This window comes from Trifolium pratense, linkage group LG4, assembly GCF_020283565.1.
Source record: "Trifolium pratense cultivar HEN17-A07 linkage group LG4, ARS_RC_1.1, whole genome shotgun sequence".
Lineage (NCBI taxonomy): Eukaryota > Viridiplantae > Streptophyta > Magnoliopsida > Fabales > Fabaceae > Trifolium > Trifolium pratense.
The window spans coordinates 34,242,674-34,265,589 of record NC_060062.1 but is presented as its reverse complement, the minus strand read 5'-3'; the positions used below and the strand labels follow the sequence as shown (position 1 = coordinate 34,265,589).

Genomic DNA, 22,916 nt, shown 5'->3' with positions numbered 1-22,916 from the left:
AGTTGAATGATGCTTGCTTGATGCGCTACGTGCGGGGGAAAAATTGGGTTTTGCAAATTTAGCATTTTACGAAACAAATAAGCCGTTGCGGCAATACTATTTCTATTTCAGTTCGTTTTGACATTTAAATTTGTTTAGAAATGCGGATATGGATTTTCTTCCGCTAGGATTTTTAAACTGTTGTCCATTTTTAATTAAATTTTATTTCCAAGAATTCTATTTGGAATATTTTTTTTATAAATATTTTAATCGAACAAAAAAAATATAGCCGCACATTTTCTAACTAAGTAAATTTTTAAGAATGTCTTGGATAAAAATCCGGGACGTTACAATACTTTACTCAATATTATTTGTATATAATTAATAAATGTCGATGATATAAAATATTTATATATCCCTCGTTTTATAAAAGTCTCATTGTGTATAGAGACTCATTCATATAAAATATTTATTGATCCCTATTTTTATAGAATATAATTCTCATCATGTATAGATAATCACTTATATATATATATATATACACCCATTTGCTAATTTATACAAAAACAATTATAAATATATACAACCATAATAAACACAAGACAACTTAAGAAATCAAAAAAAGACAACCTGAGAAAACATATACAATACAAATTCATCTTTTATTCAAGTTCAAAAAAAAAAAAACCTGAATATTCAAGTTGATGGATTAATTAAAGTCATTGATTTATGTGAAGTACACTTAATTTATTTTTTCATGCTCCAGATTTTTTTTTAATTCACGTAAAGTGACTAGATTTTCAATATATATGATCCAGATTTTCACTATAACATGAATTCCATTTTTTCACTATACATGCTTCAGCTCCGTAAAAAAATGCTCCATTTTTTTTTTAATTCACCAAATGCTGCGTCGATGCTTTTTTTATACTATAATTAAACAAGTTTGACTATTATAAAAAAAATAGTTTGACTATTGGTAAAAAACAAAAATGTTTTGTTTGTCATTTTTTATGTCTAAATGAATTGTGTTTGGATTGTTTGATTTCCTAGGTTGTTTACTTAGGTTGCTTATATTTATAATTGTTTGGGTGTAAATTAGCAAATGGGTGTACAACATTTAATAAAAGTTATCTAACTAACCCTCAATTTTCTAGTGTAAAATAACTAAATGTCAATGGTTTTTTGTCCAAAGTGAAAATGTGCGCATTGCTAATTTACACCAACATGTTTTTAGTTGGTTGTAAATTAACAACCCCTTATATATTATATATATATATATATATATGGGGAGGGATCAAATTACACCAGTGTAACATTTGAGTAATGTTACACCGTTCAATAACGCTTCAACGAATACAAATTTTACAAAATCCACCGTTGAATTGAAAGTTTATATCATATAGATCATTCATGTTAAATTTTATAAAAATCTAAAATCGTTTGATATGTTATTGAGATTGGTCAAGCTTAACGGTATTCAATAAACACATAAAGCGTTAATCTTGATCGGTCTCAATAACATATCAAACGATTTTTGATTTTTGTAAAATTGGATATGGATGATCTATATGATATAAACTTTCAATCCAACGGTGGATTTTGTAAAATTTGTATTCGTTGAAGCGTTATTGAGCGGTGTAACATTACTCAAATGTTACACCGATGTAATTTGATCCATCCTATATATATATATATATATATATATATATATATATATAGGGGTTTGCTAACTTAGACCCACCTAAAAACATGAAGGTCTAAGTTAGCAAGGTGCACCTTTTCACTTTGGACAAAAAAACCTTGACATTTAGTTATTTTACACTAGAAAATTGAGGGTTAGTTAGGTAAATTTTATTAAATGTTGGTGCACTCATTTGCTAATTTACACCCACTTAATTATAAATATATGCAATCTAAATAAACAACATAGGAAATCAAAAAATGACAACTTAAGAAAACATGTTACCCAACTTTGAAAATGTGCACCTTGCTAACTTAGACCTTCATGTTAAAACATCAAATCAGTTTTATTAAACTACCCTTGACTTGAAACTATATTAAAATGGTAAAAAAGAGTATTTTAGTCTAAAGTGAAAATGTGCACCTTGCTAACTGAGCTTCATGTTTTTAAGTTGGTCTAAGTTAGCAAACTTCATACATATATATATATATATATATATATATATATATATATATTAAGGAAAAGAAAGGTTAAAAAAATAAAACAAATTCAAATTAAAGTTATATTAATTTCTACATAAGTTGTGTTCTTCTTCTTTCCGATGAATCACTTTCTTGGTCTTATTCTTGAGAGGAGGAGCTTTGTTTTCATCCATTGATTTGCCGTTGTTATTTGTTTTTTCGTTCATATGTTATGAATTCACGGTTTATATCTAATGTTTTCGTTTTTTAATGTACTTTATTTATATTTATAGACCACACCGGCCCCATCCATTATATTTGCATTCTATTATTATCTAGTTATCATTTTTTAATTAGGAAAATTCCATGGTGCAGCCCTTTATTTGAACTGTTTTGGTGCAGTCTTAATTTGATCAATGAGGATGAAATATTGACTAACTTTAAATTATATGGTACAAACCACTTATATGGTACCTACCATGTATCTTTATATCAAATAATATTTCAACTAAGTCCCTATCATATTAAAAGTTATAAAACTACCCCAATATTTAAATTGTTTTTTATTTTAATTGTGATTGTAAAAAAAAAAAAAAAGTTAGTTTCTTCTTTTGAAGTTTCATGGCTTTCAACATTACTATCTCCGGTACTTTGGTTTGTCTCTAAATCCAGATTTTTCTTGATTTCTTCCTCCTTAGTCTCACTGAAACTCTCGTCTTGCTGTGTGACTTCACTGACACTATCTTATGTCCCTAATTTGCTATCATCTAAGCTCTTGTCAGATTACTTTCATCTAAAGTTTTTGTCGATCCTCTAAGTTGATTATCATCAATTTGACCATTCGGTGCTTCGGCTCCTACAGATTCTGAATGACTCTTGCTAATTGAAACTTTTCTACGATATCAAAAAAAAGGAAAAGAAATTGAAACTTCTCTGTTCATCATCATCTGCTTTCATCTCTAAGTCTCAAAATCACTGATATTGAAACTTCTCTGTTCATCACCTGCGTTCATCATCTGCGCTCATCATCACTAAAATTGAAACTTCTTTGTTAAAATAGAATACCCGAATACTATGACGTGCATCAAAATCACCAAACCTTGATATGTCATATAGACCAAATAGAATTCATGATTCAAGAGTAAAAATTGCAAACACTATAACAGTATACACGAAACTTGTACCCAAAATAATTTGTGCAAGTCTAAAATTAACATGATTTAATGATCGATCAAACTGAAGAGCAACCATCGTATAGATATAATCATATGCTTGACCGTGAGTTTTAGTTTTAATAAAAACGGGTTGATGTTGTTGTGATATATTTGATGATGCTTAAGCCTGATAATTTGTGATCAGTAATAATGGGCTTGAACACTAATTTTGATTTGTGTAGAAACAAAATGCAGGCCCAACTAACCTCTAGTGTACATGATGGGTGATATGACTAGGGTTGTGTTATCCCATATTTTAGCTTGAGCTAAAATATGTTTTCATCTCTAATTCCAAAGACATTCATTACTAAAAAGCTTGTTAAATGGCTTTAATAGTGCCAGGTTTTAAATGTCTTCAAAAACAAGAGAGTTTAACTCTCTTATCTTATCATTTAATGAAGGTGAAGGGTAATGTCTTTAAGAATAAGAGAGTTCTGATGGAAAGTATTCCTTAAATAGCTTCATATGAGTCTGCAAGTTATGAAGAGATGCTGCTTTTCGAGTAGAAGGTGAATTCGATTGAGATTAATAAATCGAAACACTCAAGATTGTGGACTTAGAGTATTTTCCATCCTTCCAATATGATTCGACTTCGACAGTTACAACGGTTCAAGGCCTTGGTTCATTTCAAATGCAAGGGGACGCGTGGCCGAAGTTTAGTAGTTTAACGTTAAGGTAGACGTTATGTAGTTTTCTATAAATAGGAGTCTGTATAGTCGAAGTAGGGGTCACAATTCATTTACACAAATTCTCAAACACTCAAAGTACCCATGTTAAAGCGAGAAACGAGTTACTCGAGAAAGATGTATGAATCAGTGAACCATTCTATTTACTTTGTAACTTTTACATTCTAAATGCAAATTTACTTTTCATAAGTCTTTATTTTCTAAGCATTTACAAATTCTGCATTTAATTGGTTCTCTCGTTCGAGTGAACTTACTTTTGTTCGCATCTAATTTATGTTTCAGAAACCAAACATATTGTTCTTTTGCAAAATAAGGATGTCTTTAATGATGAACATTCGAACTTCTTTTTCCATGCATGAACAATTGTCCCGAGATTTACTAGTTGATCTCTCAAGTAATTAATTTAAACTAGCGGTTGTTTACCAAAAATCAGTGTAAACAGGTTGTTATATGATAAATAGATAGGCTAGGTCCCCTCTGACGTCACGTGAACAATAAGTCGCTCCTTTGTGGTTTGCCCCATTGATAACCTCAAATCCCGGAGTATGTGATTAGGTAAAGGAAGACCTTGTCTAACATATCGGTGGTTCCGATATCGATCATTCCGGTAATCATGGTTGTTGATTCACACCGGTACACTTTCTTTGAATAGGGTAGAAAATGAATTTTTTTTTTTTTTTTTACAGTTTTACATTATATATGAGGGTATATTTGTCATTTCAATTTCAATTGTTGGGTAGAGTGATAATTGTCGGGTAGAAAGAAAAAAAATTCTATGTGGCCTTATGAAATGAAGATTCTGATGATATACCCACAATATACATAACTAACATATATGATGATATGCCCACACATTTCATTATTTATCTTTTCCATTTCTATTTTTTTTAAGAGTTTAAAAGTGAAACTCACACACAAGTAACTATTGCGTGAGATTTTAACTTTTTCTATTTCATCTAATATTCGTCGTGGTGCACAAATTTTTTAATATTCACAATGTTCATGATTTAGAGTCTTCTCTTTTCAAGACTTCATCACAAAAGCATTCACCATGAAATTTTTAATTAAAGTAATTTGTTCAAAAAATTTATAAAACTGTATATATACTAATATAGCTATATATGCTAGCTAATATTTTTTGGACTATAAGCTACAAAGTATTTAAAATATCAGAATTGTGTAGAATATTTGATGATTCTCATAATTGTGACCTATCCTATGGCTTTTATTTGCTTCAGATGTTGGCCCAACGTGCACATATTGTCATTCATTTTTCTGCAGGTAGGACACTTCATATATTTAGCCTTAGTGCTAGGAATCCTATGCCTCCTTCTGTCTTCTAATTGATATTTAAACATGACATATGCATGTTCGTAAATTGCTAACATTTCTCCTTATTTTGTCGGGGATCTGGATCAGCCATTTCATAAGTTTTTTTAGCCTATGCTGATTTCAACTGTTCATTATCAATTAATATAATTTTATGCATTTAGTTAGAGCTGTCAAAAAGCGGTCAGGTTGATGGACGATCCATTAGCCCACGATCTTGGAAGGGCCGTGCCTCAAAAACATAGCCCAAAATGCAATTAGACTTTTTTGGGTCAAGCCCACTTAGCCCATATAGACATAGTATGGGCTGGGCTAGCATATCGGACTTGAAAATTTCTCATCCCACCTACCACTTTCTCACCCACCCCCTGGAAATTTCATTTTTGCCCTTGGTCAAAAAATTCGGAACGCGTTTTCCGAATTTTTTTTACCTTTAAAAACAACTTCGGAATGTGTTTTCCGAATTTTTTCCAAATTTGAACTAAAAAAATTCGGAAAACGCGTTCCGAATTTTTTGACCAAGGGCAAAAATGGAATTTCCAGAGGGTGGGTGAGAAAATGGGTAGGTGGGATGAGAAATTTTCTCGGACTTTGGGGTGGTCCATTATCCCATCATTTAATTGATAAAAACACATTTATGTCATTTTTGTAAAAATAATATCAATAAAAAAATCATCATTTAATTGATAAATTATTATAAAAAATATATTTAAATGTGTAAGCTTAATAAAAGGGGGTATATTTACTTAAAATTAGAGTTTAATTGATATTTAGTGTTGATGTAAAAATTATTTACACTTGCATCAAATAATATCTCTATAAAATTGATAATTATGAAGAACTAATACATAAAATTATATAAAATAATGAATTAAAAAAAATGAAATGGGTCGAGCTGACCCAATAGCCCACAAGGGTCAGACCGAACTTGATAATTGCTAGCCCAATAATATTCGGGTGGGGTCAGTCTAGCCCAATTATTTTGTCTGGCCCACCGGGGTGGGACCAGGCTGGGTTGGGCCAACCCATTGACAGCTCTACATGTAGTAGAATAAAAGGAGTGGTTGAGATTGTTGCAACACCATTCTATTACCGGAAACTCACACATGTAAACAACCATGAAATTTCAAGTTTAAATCAACCGAAAGTGTTCAGCCTAACAATCCTAACAATATAGGAATTCAAAATTGATGAAAGTTTTTGTTAGGAGTCTCACATCGAGTATTTCGAAATGTTCAATGTGGTATTTAAATCATGAGACTCTCCCACCTATTAGACTAGTTTTTTGAGTTGGGCTCTCTTCATGTGCTTAAATCCTAACAATTTGTGCTCTCATTGAGAGCTGGGCCACAGAAAGGGCTATCTATAGGCTGGATTAAGGTGCACCACCGAATACTGATAGGTGTGTGAAGCTGCCGAAAAGGAAAGGGCTACCATCGGGTCAATGCCGATAGAGTGAAAGTCGTTTTGGACGTCAGCTCTTAAAGGACGTGACAATGTTAGGAGTCACACATCGAGTATTTCAAAGTGCTCAATGTGGTATTTAAATCATGAGGCTCTTCCACCTATTAAACAACTTTTTGGGTTGAGCTCTCTTTATGTACTTAAATCCTAACGGTGTTCAAGCTAACAATATAGAAATTCAAAATTGATGAAAGAGTTCAGCCTTAAAAAAAATATAAAATGAAAATAAATGGCTTAAAAAATGATATAAAAAGAAAAGAGTTTCTCTACAAATTGCTTTTTCGGTATTAATTTTAAGTCATTACGGATTACAACAAATTTAGGAATAATGCTTAGGATTTAACATGAGTTGCTCACACAGACACATCCACATAGATGGCTTCGTTTAAGATATATCTCTCTTTACATTTATGTGTAAAAAAAAAAGAGAATTTCTCTTTATATTTATTGGAGAATGTTAACTTGTGCCCTTAAGACATATGTTAAGGAAACAAAAATAAAAATTATTAAATGTTAATTTGTGCATTTTGACTTTTGAAACATTAAATTTCTTGTATCATTAAATGTTGAATTTCTATTTTGGTATATCTTAACATGTGCCCTTAGGGCACATGTTAACAAGACCCATATTTATTTATCACCAACATTCAACAATGCTTCTAAAAGTTGAAGCCATCCAGGAAAACACAAAATGATTTTCCATAAACTAACTCTAACGTGTGTCTAAGGGGAAATTACCCTTCACCAAAAAAATAAAACCTATATTCTTTTATATTTATATATATAAAAAAACTACATACATATCACTTTATTTTATTTTTTTTGGTAAAAAAAAAAAACTAAATATTTTTTTTGGTCACATATGACTTAAGGGTTAATTGTGAGCTATTTGCTTCCGTAATCAGTATTTTCACATGGTCAGTTATACGTTATTGTGTCAAGAGTCACATCAAAAAATGATTTGAAGATTTTAGTCGTTGATGATGATGATAACCTTATAAATACTACTTCAAATGTAGTTTATAAATAAATTTTCCGAAATTTGTAGGATTGTTTGTACTTTCATGTTTACATAAGTTGGTGGAAATACATTAGACAATACCAATAATATAATTGACTAAGTATTTTGGTTTCTATGCGTATAAATTACTTTATTTATTAGTCTACTGAAATACAATATAATCGATGTATAATTATTGATCGTGCGATCGCACGGACATGGTGACTAGTTTTTGTCCAGTTTTCTTAACAAATTTTTGCACGAGACAATTATGCAGGTCATCAACATAGCAAATTACACCCTCCATGCTTGGAATCATGCCAATACAAAAATGATCAATTGTTGTATAAAAACATGATGTCATTGCAAAAGTGATCAATTGTTGCTCATTAAAACATTGCAATATATTAGTGAAAAATACTTTGAAGCTATCAGCCTCTAGCATTTGTTGCTCTATATGCTGCCACTTATTTTGTTCCTTCCAACAAGAAATACTCTCATTGCAGTATATAGGTTTGACAAACCACACAATTCTCTTGGCACTCAACACCAAAATCAAACAATTGTAAAAATCAATGGGCCAAAATTGCATTTAGCCTATTTAAATCCTAGGAGAATTACTTTTGTTGCCCGACCATTTCCTCGTGTACTCTACGCGTTTTCTGTTTTACCATTCTGTTATTTAGTTAGCGGACTTTATAAAAATGAGAATTTTTGAAAAATGTCGCCTGCTACTTAAGTAGCGGACGTTATAAAGGTATGGTGTTTTTGGGTTGTCCGCTACCTAAGTAGTGGTAGCAAGCGGAGATATTTTGATAAATTCGTAGGACGCGCCATAAAATGGGTATGGTAACAAAAGTAAATCTCAAATCCTAAAGTATTCTATGAGGCCCCAATCTCTATCTACACTCTGCAACAAAATGGATGTGACGAAATAAAAATAAAAACAAAATGTTCATGTGAGTTTAGTTCAGTTGATAGAGACATTGCATTATATATGCAGAGGTCGGAGTTCAAACCCAGGATATCCCACTTATTTACTTTAATGGTGAAATTTCTAATAGATAAACTATTTGACAAAAAAAATAAAAAATAAAAACAAATGATCTCTCTCCCAAGGATTTTCTTTTTTTACACAACTCTCTCCCAAGTTATGTGTGTGTTTTTATATATGATAGTATGATACTGATAATCATAATCATAATAATTATTATTTTCTGATGTATCAAAAAATAATCATAATTATTATAATTACTTGGTTAAAAACAAATTATAATTATAGGCAAATGCTAAATAGTGTCTCCGGGGCACTCTTTAAGCCCTTAAATAGTAAGTTTTTATAGAATTTTTATGAAATGCGTAAAGTCAACGCATTGGAAATTAGAATGTTTAATTTTTTGAATAAAAAATTTCTTTTAATGGAATGCTTAAAGAGTGCCCCGGGGGCACTCGTTAGCAAGACCCATAATTATAATAATTTATGGTGATACTCTCTCAAAAAAAAAAATTATGGTGATACTAGTAAGATAAATTGTTTTGGTGGGTCAGTGGTAGGGTTGTTCGAGCAAGACAAGAATGGGGGAGTGACAGGTTGTTTTGTAAACAAATGGGATGCCATTAATTAACAGCCATGACATTTCAAACTAATTTTAGCAAGTTGGTTTCAATAATCAATAATAGCGCCCACTAAGCTGTCAAAGATAAATGCTAGAATTTTGTTACATACAAAAAAGTTGATTAATTACTAATAAGTGATAACTTCATTTTCATTACCTCTATTTGATTTTATTTTTTTGGCTTAAATGCAGTTTTGCCCTCCTGTTTTGATTAAATCGGAATTTTACCCCTATTGTTTTATAATTTTTTGGATTTTGCCCCCCCTAAAATTCTGCTTTCAAGTCACAACTTCAAAGCTTCGCACACAACTCAATTTGAATCAATAATTCACCAAACAGATATCGAAATGACCGTAATCGAGTTATCTTTCCACAGAATCAAACCCCACTAAATTTGGAGTTACAAAGAGAGATTAATTATCGTTTTAGTGAAGGTATGTCCCCCAAATATTTTGCACAAAATCTGCTTTCGAGTCACAAATTCAAAACTTCGCACAGAATTCCATTTGGATCCATAATTCACCAAACTGATACCGAAATGACCGAAATCGAGTTAGTTTTCCACATAATCAAACTCCACAAAATTTGGAGTTACAGAGAGAGATTAATTATCATTTTAGTGAAGGTATGTCCAAATCAATTAATGTATGGAACTACTACTGGTATTTTTGTCATGTCTCTCACCCTGTATACGTAGCTCATTTTTCAATAGTATTTACATTTACGGAAAGCTAACGAAATTACCCTTGTTATCATTTAAATTTCGTCAAATTTGGAGTTACGAAGTGTTTGGTAGACGATGTTGAATTTAAAGGTCATAAGTAGATTTCTGCAAAATTAGTAATTGGACAGACCTTCACTAAAACTGTAATTAATCTCTCTTTGTAACCCCAAATTTAGTGGGGTTTAATCCTGTAGAAATCTAACTCGATTATGGTCATTTCGGTATCCATTTGGTGAATTATTGATCCAAATTGAGTTGTGTGCGAAGCTTTGAAGTTCTGACTCGAAAGCAGATTTTGTGCAGAATTTTGGGGGACATACCTTCACTAAAACGGTAATTAATCTCTCATTGTAACTCCAAATTTAGTGGGGTTTGATTCTGTGGAAATATAACTCGATTACGGTCATTTCGATATCCGTTTGGTGAATTATTGATCCAAATTGGGTTGTGTGCGAAGCTTTGAAGTTGTGACTTGAAAGCAGAATTTTAGGGGGGGCAAAATCCAAAAAATTATAAAACAGGGGGATAAAAGTCCGCGTTTTAAAACAGGAGGGTAAAATTCCGATTTAATCAAAATAGGGGGGACAAAACTGCATTTAAGCCTTATTTTTTTTACCCATGTATCCAATAGTACATTGACACATCCTATATGTTTATAATATGTTGTATCATATTCATTAAATGATATATCAACATATTATTGAATTTATGTGTAAAATAATTTTTTTTTTTGGTTACAATGTGTAAAATAATTTTACACCAACAATATGTAGAAATAATTTTACACCAACAATATGTAGAAATTAAATTCATACTTAAAACGTATCGAATATTAAATATAAATATAGATATTTCTTTTTTTTTATAAGATATTTCTTCTTTCGATCATCATAATTCAAACTTTATTAAATGATAAAATACCTCTATAAGTTTATAGACATATGTAAGAAAGAAAAAAAGAATTCAAGCTTTACTCTCTTATATTTTTGCTTTGTTAAACACTTAAGTTTAATATTTGTTTTCTTTGTTAAAAAAGAGAGAGACGAGGTCCAACAAAAAACTATTTATAATCATAGTGTAAATTAATTCTGATAAATAAATCAATGTAAAATAGTTTTATATTGGTATAATTTGATCCCTATTTATATAAATTACAATTAAATTTTATGTAATATTTATTAAAAAAATGGTCAGCTCCCCGTTTGGTTAGTTTCTGGATCCGTCCCTGATCATGAGGATGTTTGGTTTCAAATGATAGGATTTGAATTCTCTGTTGTTACAGGACGTTATAATAGATCGAAACCGTCCAATTTTAAATTGACGGCTGAAAATATTTTACTTAATTTTTTTGCATACAATTTAAACCGTTCGATTTTAGATCAAATCTGTTACTGTGACAAATTGTGTATTGGTGCTATTGCAGGCAACTCAGATCCCAAATAATGTATGTGATCATGATATGGAGAGTGGAGACAGTGAGTAAGTGACCCACATTGATCCTTAGGGGTGGCCTCTATGCTTGTTCTTTGTAAGTTACATCATAAATCCAAATCCATCTACACACACCCTTATTGGAACGTGCATGATCAATTGCTTTATCATTTCAATTACCATCATTTCAATTGAGGCTTCTTTGCCTTTTACTCTCTACTCTTTAATTGAATTTTGAAGGAGATTTGAAGAGCTTTCTTTTCTATATTTGATTTGTTTAGACTATAGATATATTAATTTCTTTGAGTTTATCTAATGATATAAGTATTTGTTACATTGTTTGAAAGAGTTTATAAAAACAATTTATCATATTTTCATAAGCTAGTTTATTTCAATAAAATCTTCATAATAGCTTATATGAAAACAACATAAAGTTATTTTAATTATAAAAATACCTTATATATAAATGTGTAGTTTTTAAAAAAGGTTTGTTACCACAAAAACGGCCACGACAAAACCTGTATAGGAAGTCTCTTTTATCGTTTTTTACCATTTTTATAGAGTGAAAAAAAAAATCCCACCAAAATACCGATACTGTCGCAACGAAATGCTACTACAATAGACAGAGCCTTCCGTTTTTTTTTTGTTTTGACGGCAACAGAGCATTAAGTTATTTTCGATTGAAATGGTTAAAAATCGTAAAAATATTAACATACAATTTTAGCACTCAAAAGTTAATTTTCATAAACATACATAGGAGTAAGTGCTTAATTAAGTACTAGTTAAGTAAATAATTTCTTGAAGAAAGAAACTACTCATAGAGGCATCAATTTGCTAAGCTGTAAAACAGAAAACATACATACAATGAGTGATATATACAATACTGCACACACACACATGCAACAGAAGTCAACAAAACAACAATTAAAACAAATCTTGAGAGAGATAGATAAACAAATAGAGAGAGAGAGAGAGATATATACTTTAAGGCTTTCTTTTACTACTAATCAATCTACTACATAAGGTGGCCCTCTATCTATATTTCTAGTTTTGTGACCTTTCTTTTCATCCACTACCTTCTCTTTTTATTTTCTCTATCAAACTCAAACACAGTTGTGTTTGTTTGATGATGTTGTTCTTTCTTTCTTAACAGGATTTTCAGGCCACACATACCCTCTTTTCTTCTTTCTTACTACCTTTGAATTTCTTATATACTCTTTCAGTTGTGTTGAATTGATGTCTGGTTTGTATAATCAGATTTCCTCACCAGGAATATCAGGGGCCAATTCACCAAATATAAACATGAGAAGCAATTTTGATGTTGATAGGTATATTATGTACATGTAGGAACTCATTATAATTCTTCTTAATTATGATATTTATTATTGAAATTTTGTTACTTATATATATGTATGTTACATATTGGTTGAGTTTATATGGTTAATGAGTTTCGGTTAAGGTTGAATCGGTCAGGAGCATCCGAGTTTAATTCTTGACTGAGACAATTTTTTGTCAGACTTTATTTATCTCTGAACAAATTCTAGCATACTAGGGCCGTTTTCCTGAAAACTAAAGGGTTAATACAAAAAATACCTATATGTATATGATGCGAGGAGTTTAATTAACTTTTGAGTGCTTATTATTTTTATGTATGTTTTGTATAGCCAATACTTAACTGAGTTGGTAGCAGAATACCAGAAGCTTGGACCTTTCATGCAAGTCTTACCCTTATGTACTAGACTCTTAAACCAAGGTTGGTTATCCTAAATCTATATATTGAAGTTTTTTATTTTGGAGAATTTCTAATTTTGTTGTTATGTAAACTATGAAGCACGGACATCCTTCGGATTAGATGTGTCTGATACCGACACGACACCGACACTTATGATTACATTAAATTATGTCATTTTCTCAAATTATTATCATTGTCGACGTGTTAGTGTTTGTGTCTTGTCCCAGTGTCCGACACTGACACGACACCGACACTTATAATTACATTGAGTCATGTCATTTTCTCAAATTATTATTAGTGACGACGTGTTAGTGTCTGTGTCGTGTCCGGTGTCCGTGTTTGTGTCCGTGCTTCGTAGGTTATGTTTGTTTTAACTCATTTCACTTGAATCAGACTTAATTGCTCATAAGCTCAACTTTCTGGTTAATTACTTGGATTAGTATCTCATTTCTCTTTTGTCTTGAGGATTATTATCTCCTTTAAAATGCAGTAAATTGTAGTTGTCACTATGAAAATTATTAGTCTCTTATATATTTTTCTTATGCCTATTGATAAATTCATGTGCTTGTTAGTACTTACTACCTAGTACCATTCAATTCATATTTAACAACTTTTAGTTGAAAAATCTCTTACTTTATTTATATTCTTATATTCAATATTACCTTTTTTTATCAGAGATTTTAAGGGCTTCTGGAAAGAATGGATTGATGCAGAACCAAGGGCTTAGTGACTATGACAGAGTTCAATTTGGAAGTGTCAAGACTAGTTTCATGCCTTCTTTGGATACAACACAAAATTTCACTGGCTGGAACAGTTTGTCACATGAAGTAAGTTTTTTAATTCTGTTCTACACTTCTATGCAATGATGACCATTGTTCTTCATTGCTCTTCAATCTGACACAAACACCGGACTTAACACTGACAAATAGATTCATACATATACCACATTGATAATAATTTTGAGAAAATATGCTAAAAGTGTTCTGCTAAATAAAAAAAGTGTCTAGATAGAACACTTTCAATAAAAAGTTCTACTCTTTTTTTCTTGAAACGGAGAAGCTATAACATGTCTTCTTTCTATGATGTACTAATATTTCCATTCCATTTCTTTTATATTCTAAGAGGTTAAGTCCAATCTTACATCAGGGGTTATCTGGAGTACAAGGACTAAATGTGGATTGGCAAAGAGCACCAGCAGTCTCAAATTCTCACATTGTGAAGAAAATGCTGCGTTTGGATATTCCTCATGATAGCCATCCAAATGTAAGATATGTAAAACATTATTTTAATGCACTTTCAATATGATTGTTAAGAGTCCCAAATCGGTTGCGAGATGGTCTGGTGAGGGAAATCCTCACCTTACAATTTTGTAGGGTTGAGTTAGGCCCAACTAGCCAATTCCCAATTCTAAGAATGATCGTATCAATTTTGCTGTGTTAGAAATTGTGAGATCATATTCATTTGTCTTAAGTGTGAGAGTAGAAGAAGAATGCTAAGAACTGCACATAGTTTCCATGAAAATTCTTGGTTTCGTTCTTCAACTCTCACACTTAATTTATAATCATTTGGGAATTCTCATGTGACATTTTTATGATGAGCTATTAATGCTAGCTTAAATTTCAGTTCAACTTTGTTGGGAGGCTTCTTGGCCCAAGGGGTAATTCGCTTAAGCGAGTGGAGGCTACTACAGGTTGCCGCGTATTTATCAGAGGGAAAGGTTCAATAAAAGACTTTGATAAGGTAACTTCTCTTCCTTAAAAGATTGTTTTGCATCTCCACAAAACCTAATTTGCGATCACACTATTAGGCTTTTATATTGAGTTGCTCAACAATATTGAACTCGGTGCATAGATAATATGATGAATGACCTGAATTGATAGGCTCTGATATCATATTAACTTTTTTTATTTGACATAACTCATTCTTACAAAACGAATTTGTAAGGTGAAAGTGCCACTCTTTATAAGCTGTTTTCAATTTTCGTATCTTATCTTTTTTCTTCTTCTACAAACAATATATTATTTGTAACTGTGACTTTACTTTTGTTAATATAAAGGAAGAGTTGTTGAGGGGAAGGCCAGGATTTGAGCACTTGAATGAACCATTGCACATTTTGATTGAAGCTGAACTACCTGTCAATGTTGTTGAATTAAGGTTGAGGCAAGCACAGGAAATCATAGAAGAGCTACTCAAACCTGTGGTATCTTTTTCATTCAACTCTCTTGCTAAATTTTGCATTAAGGGATAGTGTGTACTCACACAGTCAAATGATCTCGCTTATTGGATGAAGATCGGATTAGCAATAATTTTATCTTTATCTGATAGTCGAGATCTGCAACTACATGATCATGTGTCCATTTGAAAATCCAATTTTAAAAAATGGAAGGGTATGAAGTCCAATTACTTCAAAAATGGAAGGTTACACGTATTCAATATTAGACCATATCACATTGACCTGGCATCGGCCAAGTCAATGTGTTATGGTCTAATATCCAATACCAATACGTGTCTGATATTTCTGAATGCATAACTCAAAAAGTATCTAATGATAAATAAAATTGTTTATGAAATTACTTTCACTGATACCGCTTAGATACATTTTCGACACTTAATCTTCAACATTTCTTACCATGTGCAGGATGAGTCACAGGACATCTACAAGAGACAACAACTTAGAGAACTTGCAATGCTGAATTCAAGTTTTAGGGAAGAGAGTCCTCAACTGAGTGGTAGTCTCTCTCCATTCACTTCTAATGAAATGATAAAAAGAGCCAAAACTGACCAATAGTCTTTTCTACATTGTGAAATTGTTGCATTTGAAATTACTTCATGTATGTAAATGTTGTGTAGCTGCAATGAGAAAACCTTGATGAAATGATCATGCAAATTTGGAGAACAAAATGATGAGAAGAAAAGAGAAGGGGTTGATAATTGATTGATATTAATATACATATATCTATTGTTACATTTGTTGCATTCAACTTCATTATTAGTAGACTTGTAAAATTAACACAATTATTATTTTTATTATATCTTGACATGTTGATGCTGTATATTTCTTAATGTGTATAAATATAAATACTGATCTTATCGATCAGAAAAGTGTGGCCGGTGTCGAGCACGTCACCTTCTATACAACATGCTGCAAACACTCCATATTAGTGTTAGACACCTTTTTCAAAAGAATTTCCAAGTCTTCATACACGTTGGCCAACTCATGTTGCTTCAGCTGCCGTTCCATCACGAGCATCTACATCTGCTCTGGTTTTTCGTGTTGTTTGCTTCGTGCTTGTATCATTCAACCTATGTAAACCACTGACACTCCGACTTTACTTTGATATTGGACTTGCAAAAGATAATGTTTTACCTTAATTTAAAATATAAGATTCGTTCTTTATCTTTTTATTTTTTTTATTGGTCATTAAGTATTAAGACATTTTAATACTTAAATGATCATCTTAAAAGAAAATAAAATAAAATAAAAGACGAATAAAAAACGTCAATTTTATTTTCTTTAGTAGAAAATCATCGTAGTTAGTCTTTCACGTCCTTCTGAGTCTCTAGAATATCTTCACACATTTCAATCTTTTAAATCAACTACATAACTAATATAATATTTTCTCTGCAAAGTTGTGATCCTCAAACTTTAAATTAAGATTATGGTACACTTCAATAATGTTGCATATAAAAAGACTGTTTATTTTTCATGATTGATGAAATGAATAGTTTAGAAAAGAAATGTTTGATATGAGATGTGTACTTTACTGAGCAAAATCACACCATGGTTTATTATTTGACCATATAATAAGGGTAGTGTCTAATGGTAGGGTCTTTGAGATTAATGTGTATACGTGGAAGTTGTTGTCCGTGACTATTACCGATCCAAACTAATTATCTTTTTGGCTTTGACTTATTAATGATTGTCTTTGTAAAGTGATGCTATTGTAGATCTCTTTTCTTCATTGTAGGGTCATTATGTCCCCAGTTTCTCCATTCTTCTGCCTAACCCCATTTACTAATTACACCATAAAGATGAGATTAAAGTCTTTTTCATCATACTTCTTAGTGTTACTCATATCAGCAAAAGTAATACTTATATTTTATCTACATGCTGATTAGTAGGGTTGGGAATAGGCCAGACGGTTTACGGGCGCCTTCGACTTGGCCTGTTTAAGTCTGATCTGGCCTGTTTATTAAAAATGTTAAGCCCAGGCTTTGAAAAAAGCCTATTTACATAAATAGGTTAGGCTCAGACTTTTAAAAAAGCCTACAAAGCCTGATAGGCCGACTTGTTTATATTTAATAATTATTATTTATATAATAATTTTATTATGGCATACTTAACTTTGTCGTAATCGTATTTTTTATTTTATTAGCTTTTAATTCTTGTGCTAATCATTTTATAGTTTTTTCTTAATGTTGTAGAAATTATAAAAATTTAAATGTGAAATAGGCTTTAATGCATGTTTAACCTATTTAAAAAGACTATATAGAGTGATTAAAAAAAACCATATAGAGATATTTATGTAACACGGGCTTTTAAACATGATACAAGGTCAGGCCAGACTTTAAAAATACTCAGGCCAGGTAAAAAAAATTGCATTTGATAGGCCGTAGGCCATGCTTAGGCCTGAAGAAAAATCGTAGGTCAGACTCAGACCTGTCAAAGCCTGGCCTGACCTGACCTATTCCCAACCCTACTGATAAGCTTAATTATTTGGTTTAAGGTTTAATTGCTGACTAATACATATAAATAGGATTAATCCAACATATTTTTGAGACTCGGGACAAATTAAAAAGTGATGTATTTGAAACTAAAAAAGTTAGTAACATTAATATATCTTTTTATTTAAGTTAAAAATATTTATATTTATTTGTGTACTCAATAGTGAAGTGACTAAAAACAATAGCTTGAATAATTAAAATATCAGATAATGAAGTAAAATTTTACTTAAAAGTTATTTGGTTTCTCTGTCATTTTCACAATTAATTAATACTAAAACATTCTCGAGCGGACCCTCTATTTTTGAGGGCTAGAGCCACTCAGGACGGACCCTGCATATATTTAGTTACTTCGAGAGATAGAGCATCCTTCACTATAGGAATCTATGCTTCGGGCTGAAATGAATAAAGCTTACCTACAACACTTTGCTTTCTTTGACGCAATCAATACTCTAAAGGCCAACAATTTGAATATCAAGAATTTCATCTACTTGTTCCTTTCTCTGTATCATGTCAACTTAGTTGACAATATATATAATTTAAAAATAAGTCAATCCAAACGGATCATTATTCTAATTTACTAAAAAAACACAAATTTCTTGAGGGGCACAAAAGCCCTAAAAAACAACCAAAAGCCCTCAAGAAAGTGATAACTTGTTGGCAACCAGTTGACGGCCAAAATCCGTCAAGAAAGGCCGCCAACAAATGAGAACTAGAATTGACTTCAACATCTTAGAGGCTAAAGCTGCTAACAACTTGCTCACACAATTTTGAACTTGGTGTAAAAAGCCGCCAACAAATGCACGTGAAAGTTCCTGGCGGATGAAACCACCAACAAATGCGACGGGTTTGAGAACTTCTTGGCGGCTCAGTCAACAAGTCATTCAATTATTTATTATTTAAAAATTAGATTTTATTTTTGATTTAATCATTTAAAAATCAATTAATAAATTATTTATTATTTAAATATAATTAAAACAGAATTTTTAAAAAATGAATTTAAATATAAGTTATTCATTTCAAAAAAAATTAATTAAAATGCAAACACTTACAAGTTTATAGATATGATACATGAAATCAAAATGGAGAAATGAAATTTTTTTTAGAGAAGTATGAGAAAAGTTTTAAGAGATTTAGAGAGTTTGAGAAAATTTTGAGAGAAAATTATTGTGTAGAAATGAATTGAAGGTGATGAATATATAGAAGGAGGAGAAATGCACGCACTAAATGTAAAGAAGTACTGTGGGTATAATCTGCGCTCTAGAGTAATAAATGTCCTCATATTAAATTTGTAAAATGGATATAAGTCGGTTTTATGTGACAAACTTACTATATAATTTTTTGCGAAACAAAATAATAATTTCAGAAAAACAATAGACTACATCAATGCACTTTTATAAAAATAAAATTATTTCGAAATACAAAATAATACACTTTAACTTATAATATTTCTTTACTAAAATCAAACTATTTATTTATTCAAATTAATAAGTTACATTGAAAATAAAAAAAATTCCGTATCGCTATAATTGAAAAGATGATACACCAAAAATATAAATCTTTTAAAAGTTTTTTGATAAATAAATTGTTTGAAATTTAGAAAACAAACTAAAATAAAAAAATAAAATAAAGAAATTGAAATGAAACATGAACAACTAGAAATTTTCTCATCTCACCCACTCACTTTTTCCCCTACGCCCCTAGCAATTTGAAAAACGTTTTTTGAATTTTTTATAGTGTAAATTTTACACTAAAAAAATAGTTCGGAACGTATTTTCCAAATTTTTTTGCGAACTGAAAAAGTAGATGAAAAGTGAGTGGGTGGAATGAGAAAATTTCGTAGAACTAACTCCTAGCCCATGCGCCGTCGTATTGGACTGGACTCACTCAGAATAGCGTAGAAGAAAAAAAAAACCAAACCCGGTCCAATAAAAAATCGAAAATAAATTAACAAACAAAAAGTTAGGGTATTGTTTCCATTCCATTCCATTTCGCATTCTCATTCTCTTTCTCGTTCATTCATTCATTCGTTAGCGTCGTTTGTTGAATCCAATCCAATCGAAGAAGAAGAAAATGGGGAAAAACATTGTTCCAGTGAAATCTGTTGTGTATGCTCTTTCTCCTTTCCAGCAGAAAATCATGTCCGGTTTATGGAAGGATTTACCTACCAAAATTCATCACAAGGTTTCTGAAAATTGGATCAGCGCTCTTCTTTTGATTACTCCCGTCGTCGGAACCTACTCGTAATTTTCTTCACCTTTTTCTCTTTTTGATTTATTGCATCGATCAAATTATTGTTATTATTGTTGTTGCAAATTAGATTTGATTTTGCGGTTAGGATGATTTGGATCTTAATTATCTCCTAGGGATGTAGCCAGATCCTGATTTATTTTTATTTTTATTTTTATTATTGTTAGTTTTTGTGGATTGAATATGCTTGAATTTATTTTTGGATCTTAGGATTGAATTGTTAGGAGAAAGGGAAAAATAAATTTGCATGAATACTGAATATGAATAGATAGTGACCTGATTTGCTTTTTGTTATTCTATTTGGTGTATGTTGTGATGAACGTTTGTTGATTTCAAATGAAATTTATTTTGTAAGATTGATTTGGTTAAAATTGAGTTTGAATCTATGTAGCACTGACACTTTAGATTGAAGTCGTGTGTTTGGTGTCTGGCACATGCAGGCGTATGTATGACATCTATTTGACACTGACACATGTGGTTAGATTCGGTCACTTCCGTTTTCTTCAACTGTGTGTCTACGTGTTAGGGTTGTGTCCTAGGTCTGTGTTGGTGATTCATGGGGTTTAAATTAAGTTGTTCATAACTTTTTTTTTTTAAAGCAAGTTTGTGGTAAAACTTGGATTAGGAAGCAAAGTCAATTATGGTACATAGTAATCGAACCTACAGAAATCACGATTGCCTGGTACTTGTAATCAATTATGGTAAAACTTGGATCACTTCAGAGTTTCCACCGTGCATCCAGACATGAACACTTAGTTTTGTTTGTTTTTCAATGGAGCGGTACCCTCTTTAGGTTTTAGCTGCAATTTTAATTTCCATCTGTTTTAGTATCAAAAACTGATATGATTAAAATATCCTTCATCTTGAAGCTGTGAAGTAGGAAGTAGACTTCTGATAATATTCTTAATAATAGACTTCATAATAACTATTTGAGCATGTCATCCATGTCTCTCTGTGTTTGTGTATTGTGTCTCTAAGAATACGGTAGGACTTTTTTCTGAATGTCCCTATGGTTTGCAGATACTTGGTTTTTGTTTTTTTACTCCCTTTTTTGGTTGTGTCATTTTTTTTCTTTCACAAAACATGATTGAAGACGATAACAATTGTGTGGAGTCAACGCTTATTTTGTATCAGACTAAATGATGCCCTTTGTGGCATCTTGAAGTTGATTGAATGAAATGTTAATCTATCTATGTACAGGGGAAATCTATGTATTTATGCTTTTTTATTCTGCTTATGTGTATTTATTTTGTGAACATTATGTGTGCGACATGTATCTTCAGTGACTTATTTTTAACAAAATTCATGTTTCCCTATTAGCACTGTATTATGTATCTAGGCCTCGTAGCCGAATATATCAATCTCTTGAAGTTGGTGGTTAACTAGTATGTCTTTGTATGTTTAATGTATCTCACTATGAATGCAGGTATGCTATGCACTATGTGGAACAGGAGAAGCTGCACCACAGGTACTGAGCTCATACGAGGATCGATTGGATAATCTACAAGTTTCCTGTCCTTAATTTTGTTCAGCTAGTCAATAATGTGACATTGGTCAAACTAGCTCTTGCTCTTTGGTTGAGATATGAGTCTTAGCTGTTTCTATACTATGATGGTTTGAATTGGTAGTTTTCTTCATTTTATATGTTATAAAAGATAATATTTGTCCTGTCAATAATGTTGTGATGAGTGTCAAAATGAAAATGAATTGTTATGTTTAACTCTGGAGTGGTCTGTGATTTTATTTAATGCAACAATCACTTTCAAATTACAAAACTAAATTTTACAAGCGAATACAAATAAACACTTCCCCAATTGGAAATGCCATCGACCTGTTGCAAGTCTGTATATCGGAAAAGTAAAGAAATTTGAGTTGCATGTTAATGCTTCACCATCATCTCATCATGGTCACATTCCCCCTGTCTATGCCTGTGAGGATCAGATCACCCAGCCTTTTACAAGAATGGTTTCTTTTATATAGCTTTTAGTGCTACGATTTATTTGTTTGTTCGACAGTCTTTTCTGGCGTGCGAATTTTCTGAAGCTCCACCGCAACTTCATATGTCTGCATTATAAAGCAGAGGCTTAATATGTTCAAAGCTATACACAGACTAAAGTTGAGTTTTTAATGATCACTTGTTCAACAACGTATAAATTATTATGCTAGTTCAAGCCATATTTCAAAAAGATTAGTTCTCTAAACAGTCATAAAAAGAGTTCGATATCAGTTAGATTATAGGTTCAATCAGTCCGAACAATCTAGTTTTCAAATGATTGTTCGATTGTTAATTAATAGTAAAATAAGATTGCATGTCTTTAAAAAATTTGATAGCTTGCTACCACGGCTTTTTTTTAGAGTGATGCTATATCCAGCGAATGGATAGCTCACGAAATTCCACGAAGCATGTGTTGGGGTTGTAGGCAAAACAATTTTGTTGACACTTTAATTCCGTATTTAATGGAATACATGTAGGTAGTGGTACTATATAGGCAAATTGCACTTGTCGTGATGTATTCGTGGAAAATCTTTCGCTATACATAGCAATTTCCTTTTTTTTAATACTGATTTTCAGTGCTGCAATGCGGCAATTAGCATGCTTGTTCCTTTTTTAGAATCAATATCTT

General features: G+C 31.4%; 2 protein-coding genes across 5 annotated transcripts; both read left to right on the top strand.

Annotated features, from left to right (window-relative positions):
• The first annotated feature begins 12,484 nt into the window (after positions 1 to 12,484).
• Positions 12,485 to 16,287, top strand: LOC123924336 (KH domain-containing protein At3g08620-like). 4 transcript variants are annotated; one of them, XM_045977197.1, is made up of 8 exons: positions 12,485 to 12,612; positions 12,846 to 12,916; positions 13,253 to 13,341; positions 13,996 to 14,147; positions 14,443 to 14,583; positions 14,944 to 15,060; positions 15,377 to 15,520; positions 15,959 to 16,287. In XM_045977197.1, the coding sequence occupies exons 2-8, from the start codon at positions 12,891 to 12,893 to the stop codon at positions 16,106 to 16,108; spliced, it is 819 nt and encodes a 272-aa protein (XP_045833153.1). In that variant the 5' UTR covers positions 12,485 to 12,612; positions 12,846 to 12,890; the 3' UTR covers positions 16,109 to 16,287. The 4 variants fall into 4 exon arrangements, with proteins under 4 accessions (XP_045833153.1, XP_045833154.1, XP_045833150.1 ...); XM_045977198.1 differs by having other exon boundaries at positions 12,487 to 12,612; positions 14,467 to 14,583; XM_045977194.1 differs by having other exon boundaries at positions 12,517 to 12,916.
• Positions 16,288 to 20,006: 3,719 nt separating this feature from the next.
• Positions 20,007 to 22,012, top strand: LOC123882336 (cytochrome b-c1 complex subunit 8-2, mitochondrial-like). Its single transcript, XM_045931183.1, has 2 exons — positions 20,007 to 20,285; positions 21,719 to 22,012. The coding sequence occupies exons 1-2, from the start codon at positions 20,116 to 20,118 to the stop codon at positions 21,765 to 21,767; spliced, it is 219 nt and encodes a 72-aa protein (XP_045787139.1). The 5' UTR covers positions 20,007 to 20,115; the 3' UTR covers positions 21,768 to 22,012.
• Positions 22,013 to 22,916: the final 904 nt, after the last annotated feature.